This window comes from Volvox carteri (genome assembly GCF_000143455.1).
Source record: "Volvox carteri f. nagariensis unplaced genomic scaffold VOLCAscaffold_20, whole genome shotgun sequence".
NCBI lineage: Eukaryota > Viridiplantae > Chlorophyta > Chlorophyceae > Chlamydomonadales > Volvocaceae > Volvox > Volvox carteri.
This window is the reverse complement of record NW_003307563.1, coordinates 102,313-112,378: the sequence shown is the minus strand read 5'-3', so window position 1 is coordinate 112,378 and position 10,066 is coordinate 102,313. Positions and strand designations below refer to the sequence as shown.

General features: G+C 55.2%; 2 protein-coding genes across 2 annotated transcripts; both read right to left on the bottom strand.

Annotated features, from left to right (window-relative positions):
• Positions 1-2,134, bottom strand: VOLCADRAFT_91166 (uncharacterized protein; the record flags this gene model as incomplete). The annotated part of the gene is made up of 4 exons (XM_002950661.1): positions 1-44; positions 1,245-1,503; positions 1,727-1,748; positions 2,103-2,134. 4 exons carry the CDS (start codon positions 2,132-2,134, stop codon positions 1-3), a joined length of 357 nt encoding a protein of 118 aa, XP_002950707.1.
• Positions 2,135-4,215: 2,081 nt separating this feature from the next.
• VOLCADRAFT_91165 (uncharacterized protein) lies at positions 4,216-9,202 on the bottom strand (the record flags this gene model as incomplete). The annotated part of the gene is made up of 7 exons (XM_002950660.1): positions 4,216-4,789; positions 5,104-5,188; positions 5,946-6,018; positions 6,189-6,302; positions 6,439-7,680; positions 7,997-8,038; positions 8,621-9,202. 7 exons carry the CDS (start codon positions 9,200-9,202, stop codon positions 4,216-4,218), a joined length of 2,712 nt encoding a protein of 903 aa, XP_002950706.1.
• Between the last annotated feature and the right edge of the window lie 864 nt (positions 9,203-10,066).

Sequence of the window (10,066 nt, the reverse complement as noted above, 5' to 3'; positions counted from 1 at the left end):
TTAGAAGTACGCAAAATACGCAAGTGTACGGATATACACACATCCTGCAGGGAAACACATACAGCGCAGCGCGGGGGGGGGGGCTCCTCACGACCAACTGCCCAACCAACCGTCGAACCATCCGTACCAACAGGCATAACCAACAACCGGTGCGACACTGCGCGGCAACGACTCGCCCGCCGTCCTACCACCGCGCAACTTCTTGGGAGGATATGATCTTCCTCCACAGACCAACACAACTCTTAACCCTCTTTAAACGCTGCGCTGTTTTTGTGCACACCATGGGCCACGATTGTTCACACATGCTGATGCGGATGATGCAAAAGAAGTATATCATGTCCAACAGAAGATAATTCTGGATCCGGATCTTCCGGATCTTCCGGATCCCTCCCTGAAGTGCGCCACACCCATAATCCGCCATCTCCCCCCCACACACAAAACACACACGCCACCGCCACAGACATGCGGCATGCGGCATGCTGCGCGCGGCATGAGCGTTCAACGCTGCCACGCTTGGCACACACCATACCGCACCGCACCGCACATGTCGCGTTTTCTCGTAGTATCGGCTTTCCCATCCTTCCAAGCGCCCAAACCCGCGCGGGTATGTGTGATTCTTTTTTTGGATCTGGACACTCAAGGATTCGTAAGTTGGCAGAAGAGGCCTTGTTAGTTACGTGCCAGCAACGACGACAATGGCGATACAGCACACCCGCACAAGCACGCTGCTACTCGTCCGCATGTGGGTTGGTGTTTCTGTATGTACATGCAGGCATGCAGGCATGCAATCACCAATCCTGCCATCAACATCATCATCATCATCATCATCATCATCATCATTACCATCACCATCATCGGGGTCATCATCATCATCATCATCATCATCAGCAGCAGCAGCAGCAGCAGCAGTCCGCTACCGTGCGAGAGCGACACACTTCTCCTTCAGCGAAATGAATGTAGCCGAACTATGCTGAAATGCCAAGCTAGCTAGCATTCAAAACAACAACCTCAACCAACCGCACATCTCCTGCCGTGCTTCCATGCAAATATATGGTAGGCTTCAACCGCGCAGCCCTCATGGCTAGGGCGCTCTCCCTTCCGTGACATCAATTGCTCCAATCCTTCGCCTCATCCCATTCTCCATTCCTCCACCCAAAATCCTCCGCCTCCACCATCAAAGCATGCACGAGATCCCCCGGTATTCCCGTGTGCCCTCCCACCGGTTCTCCAGCCCCCTCTCCCACCTTCACCCACCCTCACTGCTTCCCAAGAACACATACCACCGCGCTCCGAAACATCTCCGCCGTCCGCGGCCTGGACGGCACCAGCTATTAGCGTCGGCAGCCCACCCTGCTGCAACCATTTCACCCTCATCTCCGTCACCCTCATCTCCCACAGCGTCTTTGTCTTCGTCTTGTTCTGATTACCATCGGCTTCATGATCAGCATCAACATCACCACCAGCAGCAGCAGCGAGGCCCGCGCGCATCCCCTCTGGGTAACGCTGTCGTAACACACACACACACACACAACACGCGCGCACACACACACACATACACACACAACACACGCACACACACACACACACAGCCACATACACACCTCCCCGCACACAGCACGGTGCGACCTCATCTGACCCATCCCGGCGCGGACCAACCAACCTCGAGTTCGTTCATCTGCACTCGAATCCGCCACCCCATCGTCCCAAGCGCCATATCGAGACGCACCTTTCCCTTGGTAGCTAGACATCTGAATGGCCATCCAGCGCACAATCCGCAACCAACGCGGCCTCTTCGCCCCCCACAACCGCGCGACCATTCACAGCCGACACTAAATCTGCTCGGACCAATCCTCTTTCTCTCTCCCGCACCGACAGCCCTGCCTGAAGATTTTTTCAAGAAGACAGCAGTCCTCGTTTTCCATCGTACAGATTCAGACCCGGGCAACACCCAGATGCGATCCGTACACACGTGCGGTGTACGGCATTCGCGCAAAGCAAAATCGCTGCAGGGCCTGCTGGGGCTTTTGCCTTTTGCTTTTCTTTCACAGCCGCTTCATTGTCTCTCTCCCTCTCTTCATCCAAACATCTCAAGGTCGTCGTACCTCTCCATCCATTCTACGCCAACAACGTACATGATATGATCTTGGTTGGACCAACAGAGCGCGCAGCAACGTCATCCTCCGTATGCCAGCATCCGTCCGAGGACTATGCGAGAATCTCAACTAACCGCAACACCAACAACTCTGCCAACAAGTCTGCCGTACGCACATGTTTTGTTGATGCTACAGTCCTGTGACGCGACAACTCATTTTGAAAGATACTCATGACGAAATTCCTTTCTTTCACTATTCGTTCAACACACTTTCGCGACCTCCTCGTTCATTTAAAACCCACCCAACAAAACCTCGCTTCCATTGAAACACGAGAACATTTCAGCTTGGCAATTGCGAAGCGCCAGAAGCCACACCCGAGAGCATCAGAGCTTTTGACATTCCACCATGCTCACCATGCTCGTAACCAACCGTACGGCAGATGCCTGCCAATCGTACGACAGATGCCTCCTAGACGCGAATGCCTCCGCGAATGCCTCCATCTCCTTTCCACCGTCCACCGTCAGAATGGTAACCGGTGCGCCGCCCACCCCTTTCCCAACCCTAAGTACCCCTACCTGTCGCTGCCGCTTCTTGCCCCTTCTCCTCCCCTGCCCTGTACTGCTCCTCACCACTACACTACACGACACACGACACTATACTACACAACAACACGCAATTTCATTACCGAACTAAACTTAAGAATTCCGACCCGTCGCTTCGCTTACCAGCCACCAGCTACTAAATCGAATGCCGAACGTGAGGGTGCGGAGTCCTCCTCCGTGGACTCAAAAGGAAACACATTCGACAAAATGCCCCACCCCCCACCCCGCTCGTGATGCCCCCCTCGCCCATGTACTATCCGTACATTCGCGAATGTACGGTGATGATGAAGTATGTACAGCACTGACTTTTTTTAAGTCTTGTCGTTACGCTCTCCTGTGCGAACACACATCACATCACATGCCCCTGTGCACGTGCACGCTCACACGCTAACACGCTCAGGCGACCAACCGCCGTCAGAAAACTACAACCGCAAGAGGCGGACCTTGATGTGAGAGAGTGAGAGTGCGTGTGTATGTGTATCTGTATGTGTTGTAGAGAGAGAAAAGAGATATGTGCGCAGTGCAACGACGCCGCGACCAACCGAACCACAACAAGCACAACAAGAACCCACGTTCTGCTCTTTTTTCAACTCGCATTCGCATTTCGCGGAGGGGAAATCTTTGCGCGTCGTACCCGTACTACCCGTACCCGTACCCGTACGTACCCGACAAGACTCATGTAAACTGCTATACTGCTACAGTGCTGCTGGCTTTTTGCTGCTACTGCTACTACTACTGCTACTACTGCTACTACCACTACTACTACCACTACCAGGCACAAAGTCGGGAAGCGGGAAGGAAGAAAATACAAATATAAAGTATGCTGGAAGACGATTCTCCGCCCACCGCAAAAAAAAGACGCGTACGAACGCTTGCGTTCGCAAATCGAGCGGAAGGAAGTGGGCACATTGACCCATGGGGCACATGGGGGCCGCCCCCGAGCCACCAAAGGCGCGCACAAACACACAAACATACTCTCATTCATACACACATACAGACGTACATCTGTACAGACGTACAGACGAACAGACCAACGACACAACACAACACAACACTAAATCACACACCTAACCGCGCGCCGGCGACAAGCGCCCGCGTTTCTGCTCCCAACTAACAACACGGCACCGGATCTGGGCCTGCGCGTGAGAGCGCCCGCAATGTCCGGTGCGTCTGTACATTACCCCTTATTCGCACACACCCCGCGTAGTGCTGTGCCGTGCCCGGGATTGAGCTGACAGAGTCATGCAGCAATACGACATGAAGCGGGCGGGCGCCCCCCCCCCAAACCCCCCAAACCCGAAACAGGGCCGCAGCAACGTCACACGGCAATGTAGACGCCTTCTCTTCCTTCCTGTCCTCATCGTTCATCTGCTCGCACGGCGCCGCCGTCGTCGCCGCTACCGCTATACCGCCGCCGCTGCCGCCGCCGTCGCCGCGCCGTCGTCGTCGTCGTCGTCGTCGTCGCCGTCGCTCCGCACAGAACACGCGTAACGCATGCATTATCCAGTACTTTCAAACTTTCAAACCCCAAAGCCCATCCCCGCGTAGCCACCCAGCGCGCCCAGACCTCCACCCGTGCCAGCACCGTACGGCGCGCCAGCGCCGCCGGTACCGTACGGTGACGCGCCGTACGGGGCAGCAGCATGACCGCCGTGCCCGCCCAGCCCCATCGCCGCCAGGCCTCCCAGCGGACCAAAACCGCCGACGCCGCCGCCACCGACGCCGCCAATCATGTGCCCCAGCCCGCCAAGTCCACTGCCCATACCGCCGAGACCACCGACAGCAGTGGCGGAGCCACCGCCGCCGAAGCCGCCAAGGCCACCGCCAAGGCCACCGCCAAGGCCACCGACTCCGCCGACGCCGCCAACACCCTGGACCGCCGCCAGACGCAGCGCAAACTCCTGCATCTGCTTCTGCGCTGCGGCCTGCTTGGCGGTCTTGCCGCGTTTGGAGAGGAGCGTGTACAGGTAGGCGGGTACGTTTTGAACACCGTTGAGCTCTTGGGCACATAGCTTGCTGAGCCGGGTGCGTACGGCATCCGGTGTACGGATCTCCCGAATGGTGTCGAGGACTTTCGGGTCGAAATGCGTCCACCTGCGAGCCGTCATCGTCGAGGTTTTTTATTTTAGTTTAGGTTGGTTACAAAAGTAAAATGAGACGCGCCCTAGGATTATATTATTCTGAGACCACAAGAATATTTACACGGAATCTAGGGTTATAACCTAGGAAACTCTTGCCACCCAAACCAAATCAAGGCAAAGTTATATAGGGTGAGGCGGGAAAATGAAACGTTTAACAAAAATGTTTTAGCAGTTTAGCAGCTAAAAATGAGTTTTAAAAATGTGTTCCAAAAATGTGTTCCAAATCTGAATATCGTACGCCCGTATGAGAAGCAACATGAGGCCCACCTGAGGCCCTTGTCGCTCTGCACCAGGTCCTCCAGTACGGCAATTAAATCGGGGGTCAACTTGCGCATCGCGTAACCCTGTGGGTCTGCAGTTCACCGGGGAGGTTTTAATTAATTAGCAAGTAACACAATTAATTCATCAATTAATTAGCAAGTAACACAATTAATCAATTAATTAATTAGTTAATTATCAGGAAATAAATTATTTTAGCAAAGAAGAAGCTGAAAGCATAATTCCGCTTAGGACCAGTACCAAAATCCTCAGTACGAAAATAGCCCAATTTGAAAACTCGTTTACAAGGCTCCGGGCAAACTGGTGGGAGAGGTTGACATCGGTTGGAGAGGCCCAATGGCAGTGAACGACCATGTACTATAAAATTAAATTGGTTCATATTAAACAAAAATCATATTATTCTCGACGAGGGGGGAGGGGCGTGAATTGAAAATACACACGGCGGCACGGCGGCACGGCACAGCTGCGTGGGGAAATAGAGAGATGTGGTAATGGCATGGCAGGAAGTAGCAGTAGCCGGCGGTCGCACGGAAAGAATTGGAAGAAGCCTGGAACGGAAGCCGACACGAAGCCATAACACATATCACGACTGTCCGACGACCTGCCACTGCTGCTGCTGCTACGAAGGCATACTGCTGGAAACGAAGCTAATCCTTCTTTGCAACCCCTCCTCACCTTGTAATCACCAATTCTTTTCAAATTCAAAATCATTACTTGCATTTATTTGATTTGCAATCTGTGTCTCCCTTTATTTAAAAAAATATTTTAATTATTTGCTTAATTAATCCAAATCTTTATTTTACCCTGCCATCCCGGAAAGCCTTCCTCACCTTGAGCCCAGACCATCTGCTCGTAATGATCGATAAGACGAGTCGTGATGAAGGCTTTCATGCGCCGTACACCCTGTACGACGGGGAAAATTTTTGAAAGGAAGTGAGATGGGTGGGAATGGAAAGGTAAGGGCCGACACCGCGCGGTTTCATGTTCCCGACCCGGCTCCATGCATCCATCCACCCCCTCACCCGCTAACCCCCTCACCCGCTACCTACCACCCAGCCAACCCCTCACCTCACCTCCAGATTGGCCGCCGTCTCAATGGCGTGTAGTGCAGATACGGCACACAGCTCGCCAAACAACATCTGCAGCTGCAACAGCCAGTGCCGTACACCAGCGTCGAAATGCTCGGCCTGTACACGGGAGACAGAACATTGGATTGGGAAACGACCGTTGGATCGATATATTAAGGTAAATGTGAGTATGTGCGAGGGCCCTGCGTTTGCATTTTTGACTAATGTACGGCAGTACGGCAACCGCATTACTCACTCGCACGTGCGGGCCACACGTGTCAAGCACGTTTTGGATTTTTTCGCGTACGGCAGGACTGAGCTCTTCGAAGGTCTTGCAGCTGTATCCCGCTGCCGTGGGGTCTGTGCCCTGAAGCACAAGGCCGCCGCCGTTGCCGCCGCCGCCGCCGCCGCCGCTGCCCATCAGCATGTGTATTGCCTCCAATCCACTGGGCGTTGCGGTGCTGTGGGAATGCGGGCTGTTAAAGTGGCCGCCGCCACCGCCGCCACCTCCGCCGCCGGAGAGAGGAGATCCGTGAGACGGTAGCGGGCTACTCCACATGCCCGCGGCGGCGCCGTGCGCCGTCACCGCCGCCGGCGACGGCATCGACGGAGGGGACTGCAGACCGCTGCCAAGCGGGCTGCCCAGATGCGGGTGGTGCAACCCCGCCAGCATTGCGCCGTACCCGCCACCACCACCACCGCCGCCGCCGCCGCCGTGCTCGAACGGCGGCGGCGGCGCGACGGACAGACCCTCCGCCGGCAACATACCCCCGCCGCCGCCGCCGCCGCCTCCTCCAGACGCGCCCATGAAGGACGAGAGCAGCTGCGGATTGTGTGGAAGCACTCCATGAGGTTCGGATGCTGCTGCAAAAGTCCGAAGAGTACGCCGGAAGAGGATCTCGGAGGGTGAAGGAGCGTCGCCGGCGCCGTCGCCAATGCCTCCTCCGGGGCCGCTGGGCAGCGGCGTCGATCCGCCGCTGCCGAGCGCCCCGCGGCCGCCAGCAGCCGCAGCGGCGGCGGCGGCGGCGGCGGCGGCGGCAGCGTCCTCCAGTCGTGGGCTTCCGATGCCGACGGCAGAAGAGACAAAGCTTGGCAGCTGAATAACGCTCGGCGCCGAACGTGCTGGCGTCAGAGGTGCCACCGCCGCGGCGGCAGCGGCGGCGGCAATTGATGACAGAGAAGCGCCACCACCGCCGGACGGCGACGGCCGCGGGGGTGGCGGGGGCGGCGGGGCCATCGCCGCTGCTGCCGCCGCGTCAGCTAGCTGCAGCTGCGGCAACATTGACGGCGGCGGCGGTGGTGGCGGCGGCATGGACATTCCGCTGCCGCCAGCGGCCGCGCCGCTCCTAGGGGAGCTCTTGGCCGGCGTCGACGGCACGCTGGCGCTGCCGCGGTACGGCAGGGTTGACATGGACGAGGCGATCAGGCTGGTGGCGCACGTGCGAATCTCATTCCAGCCCCGGTGCGAGTCCACCTTAAACATCACCTCGACCGCGTCCTGCAAACAATAATGAAATAAGTTCAGCCAATCGCAGCCGATCGCCGCTCATTCAGACGCAGCAAAAACATTCGTGGACAACCTGAAAAACAATAGTCGTAGTCATGACTTTGAAAGTCATGCCGATGAAGAGAGCGTGGCGAAAAGAGCACGGGGGAAAAAGAGGAAGGGAAGGAAGCGAACTGTGTGTTTTGACCCAGATCGGGGTTGGGGGGTGAAACCCCTGTGCGGAGAATTGGTGGAAAGCTGAAGGGAAAAAAATCTGTAGCGCACTGCTCTCCTCGCAAGAGCCTCCTCCCACCGCGACAAACCTTACCTGCATCGGCAGGTTGTCTAGGAGAACCTCCTTGAGCATGTCCTATTGCGGGAAAGCGCGCGGGCACAAAGACGCGTGGCATTTTTTCAGTCAAAACAAAGAGAAGAAGGAAAGGAAGATAGGAAAAGATTTTCATGTTTGAAGATGTGATGTAATGCCATGCGATGTGATGGGACGTTCTGGTTTGTAGCCCGAGCGGACGCAATCGCGGCGAGAGGGTCGTCCAAATATAGGTGACGGAAAGGAACGAAACGGAAAGGAGCTGATGTTTTGACAAATCTTCGGTGGTGTGCGTCGCGTTGAGACACACGACAGGAACGCCAGGTTGTCAGCCGCGAGCTCTCAAACCTGCCAGCCAAACATCCGATATTTCGTTCACCATAACAACAAGCATCAATTTTTATATTTAAAAAATATAAGTGGAACTCGAGAAGAACGCACTGGATCGCTGCACCGCCGATTGCCGCTGATAGATAGATGCCGCTGCTTGGGAAAAGCGCATGTGTCGCGCGCGCACCCGCGACAACCCCTCAAGAACAATTCTTGTGAAACTGAGCTTCGTGAAACTTGTGTACCAAAACCTTGCCATCCAAACGCCAAGCGTAACCAAAGACACCAGCTTACCCTCACGGTGGCCTTGCAGACGTCTGCAACCTTGAATCCCAGATCCGGTGCAACGTCGCCGATACCGCTGCTGCCTACGCCGTCGCTCGAACAGCAGGAGCTTGAAGGCCGCTTCTCAGCGGCCGGTGCGTCCTGGGAAAAGACCTGTACGTCCAGCCGCGGCTGCTGGCCCGATCGCGGCAATCCGGGCAGCTGTGCCGCGGCTCTTGTGTCCTCTACCATATCCAAAATATGAGCGGTTTGACCGGGGTTTGCAATCTTGCAAACGCTTGCTGACTCCGCCCCACCCGTGGTATCACTAGTCCTCTTGTGGTCGGTCTCGGAGTGTAGGATGCTTGGGGCCTGCGAATCGGCCTCGGACAAGTAAAGCAGCAGATGGTCTGCTACGGCTTCCCCCACAGGAAAGTGAGGTCCTTCTTGGTTTTCACGATGTTTGTCAAACTCCATGGCTCGGGCTGGCTCGCGAGAGGTTGCGTCGAGGAAGCCCAGAACCGATGACAACGACGATTCCAACACGGCGCAGTCGAAGTCTTCTCCCTCAACGTCGGCGAGGTGTACTTTCTTATTGAGAACCATCTCCATATAAATGCGATCAGGACTGTTGAGGGTAGCCTTGATGAAAGCGCAACGTGTGCACGGACACCGTCTTCCGGCGACGAGCAAAGCCTTGGACGTCTTGTTCGTGCAGATCAAGGTTGACAGTTACTACAAGAGCCCTAATCTAAACGGCAATTGATTTTGATTTTTTTTGGTAAAACAACCGTTCGCGCGCTCACAACGCTTAAAGAGGCTAGGCTAACAGGCGCGACAGAGCAGTATTAGTAGCGCGAAGATGATTGCTGGTAGCTGTACAGAAGAACTAAATGAATTGATAACTGATGGCCAAACTTTGGAATTTGTGGACGTTTATGGTGGCCGTCGGGTCAAGTCAGTATAGTCCCATCGAGGTGGTTGAATTGTTTGGACGCGACATGTTGACAACCCAGAGGCAACTCACAACGGTTTGGATTGAGAAGATAAAATATTTTGTACCATATAATTTGTTCTCGTTTCTAGGATGTGTCCGCAGATAGGTTTGTTCGGCTCGCGTTGTCAACTAGCCAGTGCCTCATACAACCTCTGTCTTGTCGACGAAGCTTACTGTACATAAATTATATGCAAAGGATTTCATCATGCCAAAAGCTGCAAACTGCGCTTCGAGGACTCGGTTGTACCTTCCGATACAAGGTCACTTTTGACTTGTACCCCTGGCCTCAAGTCAGCCTATACTCGCAGCGCCCCAAGCCGCTTTGATATTCTGAATATCCATAAAATTCCAATCCATTTGTGACTTGCCTTTTCTTCTCTCCGTCTCCAACGTCTTACGTGGCCGCTCTCCATCTCTCATCTGTTTTACAACTGTTCCCCTGTCCTACGCGAGCCGGCTCGCTTAGGACAGGAGCGGAG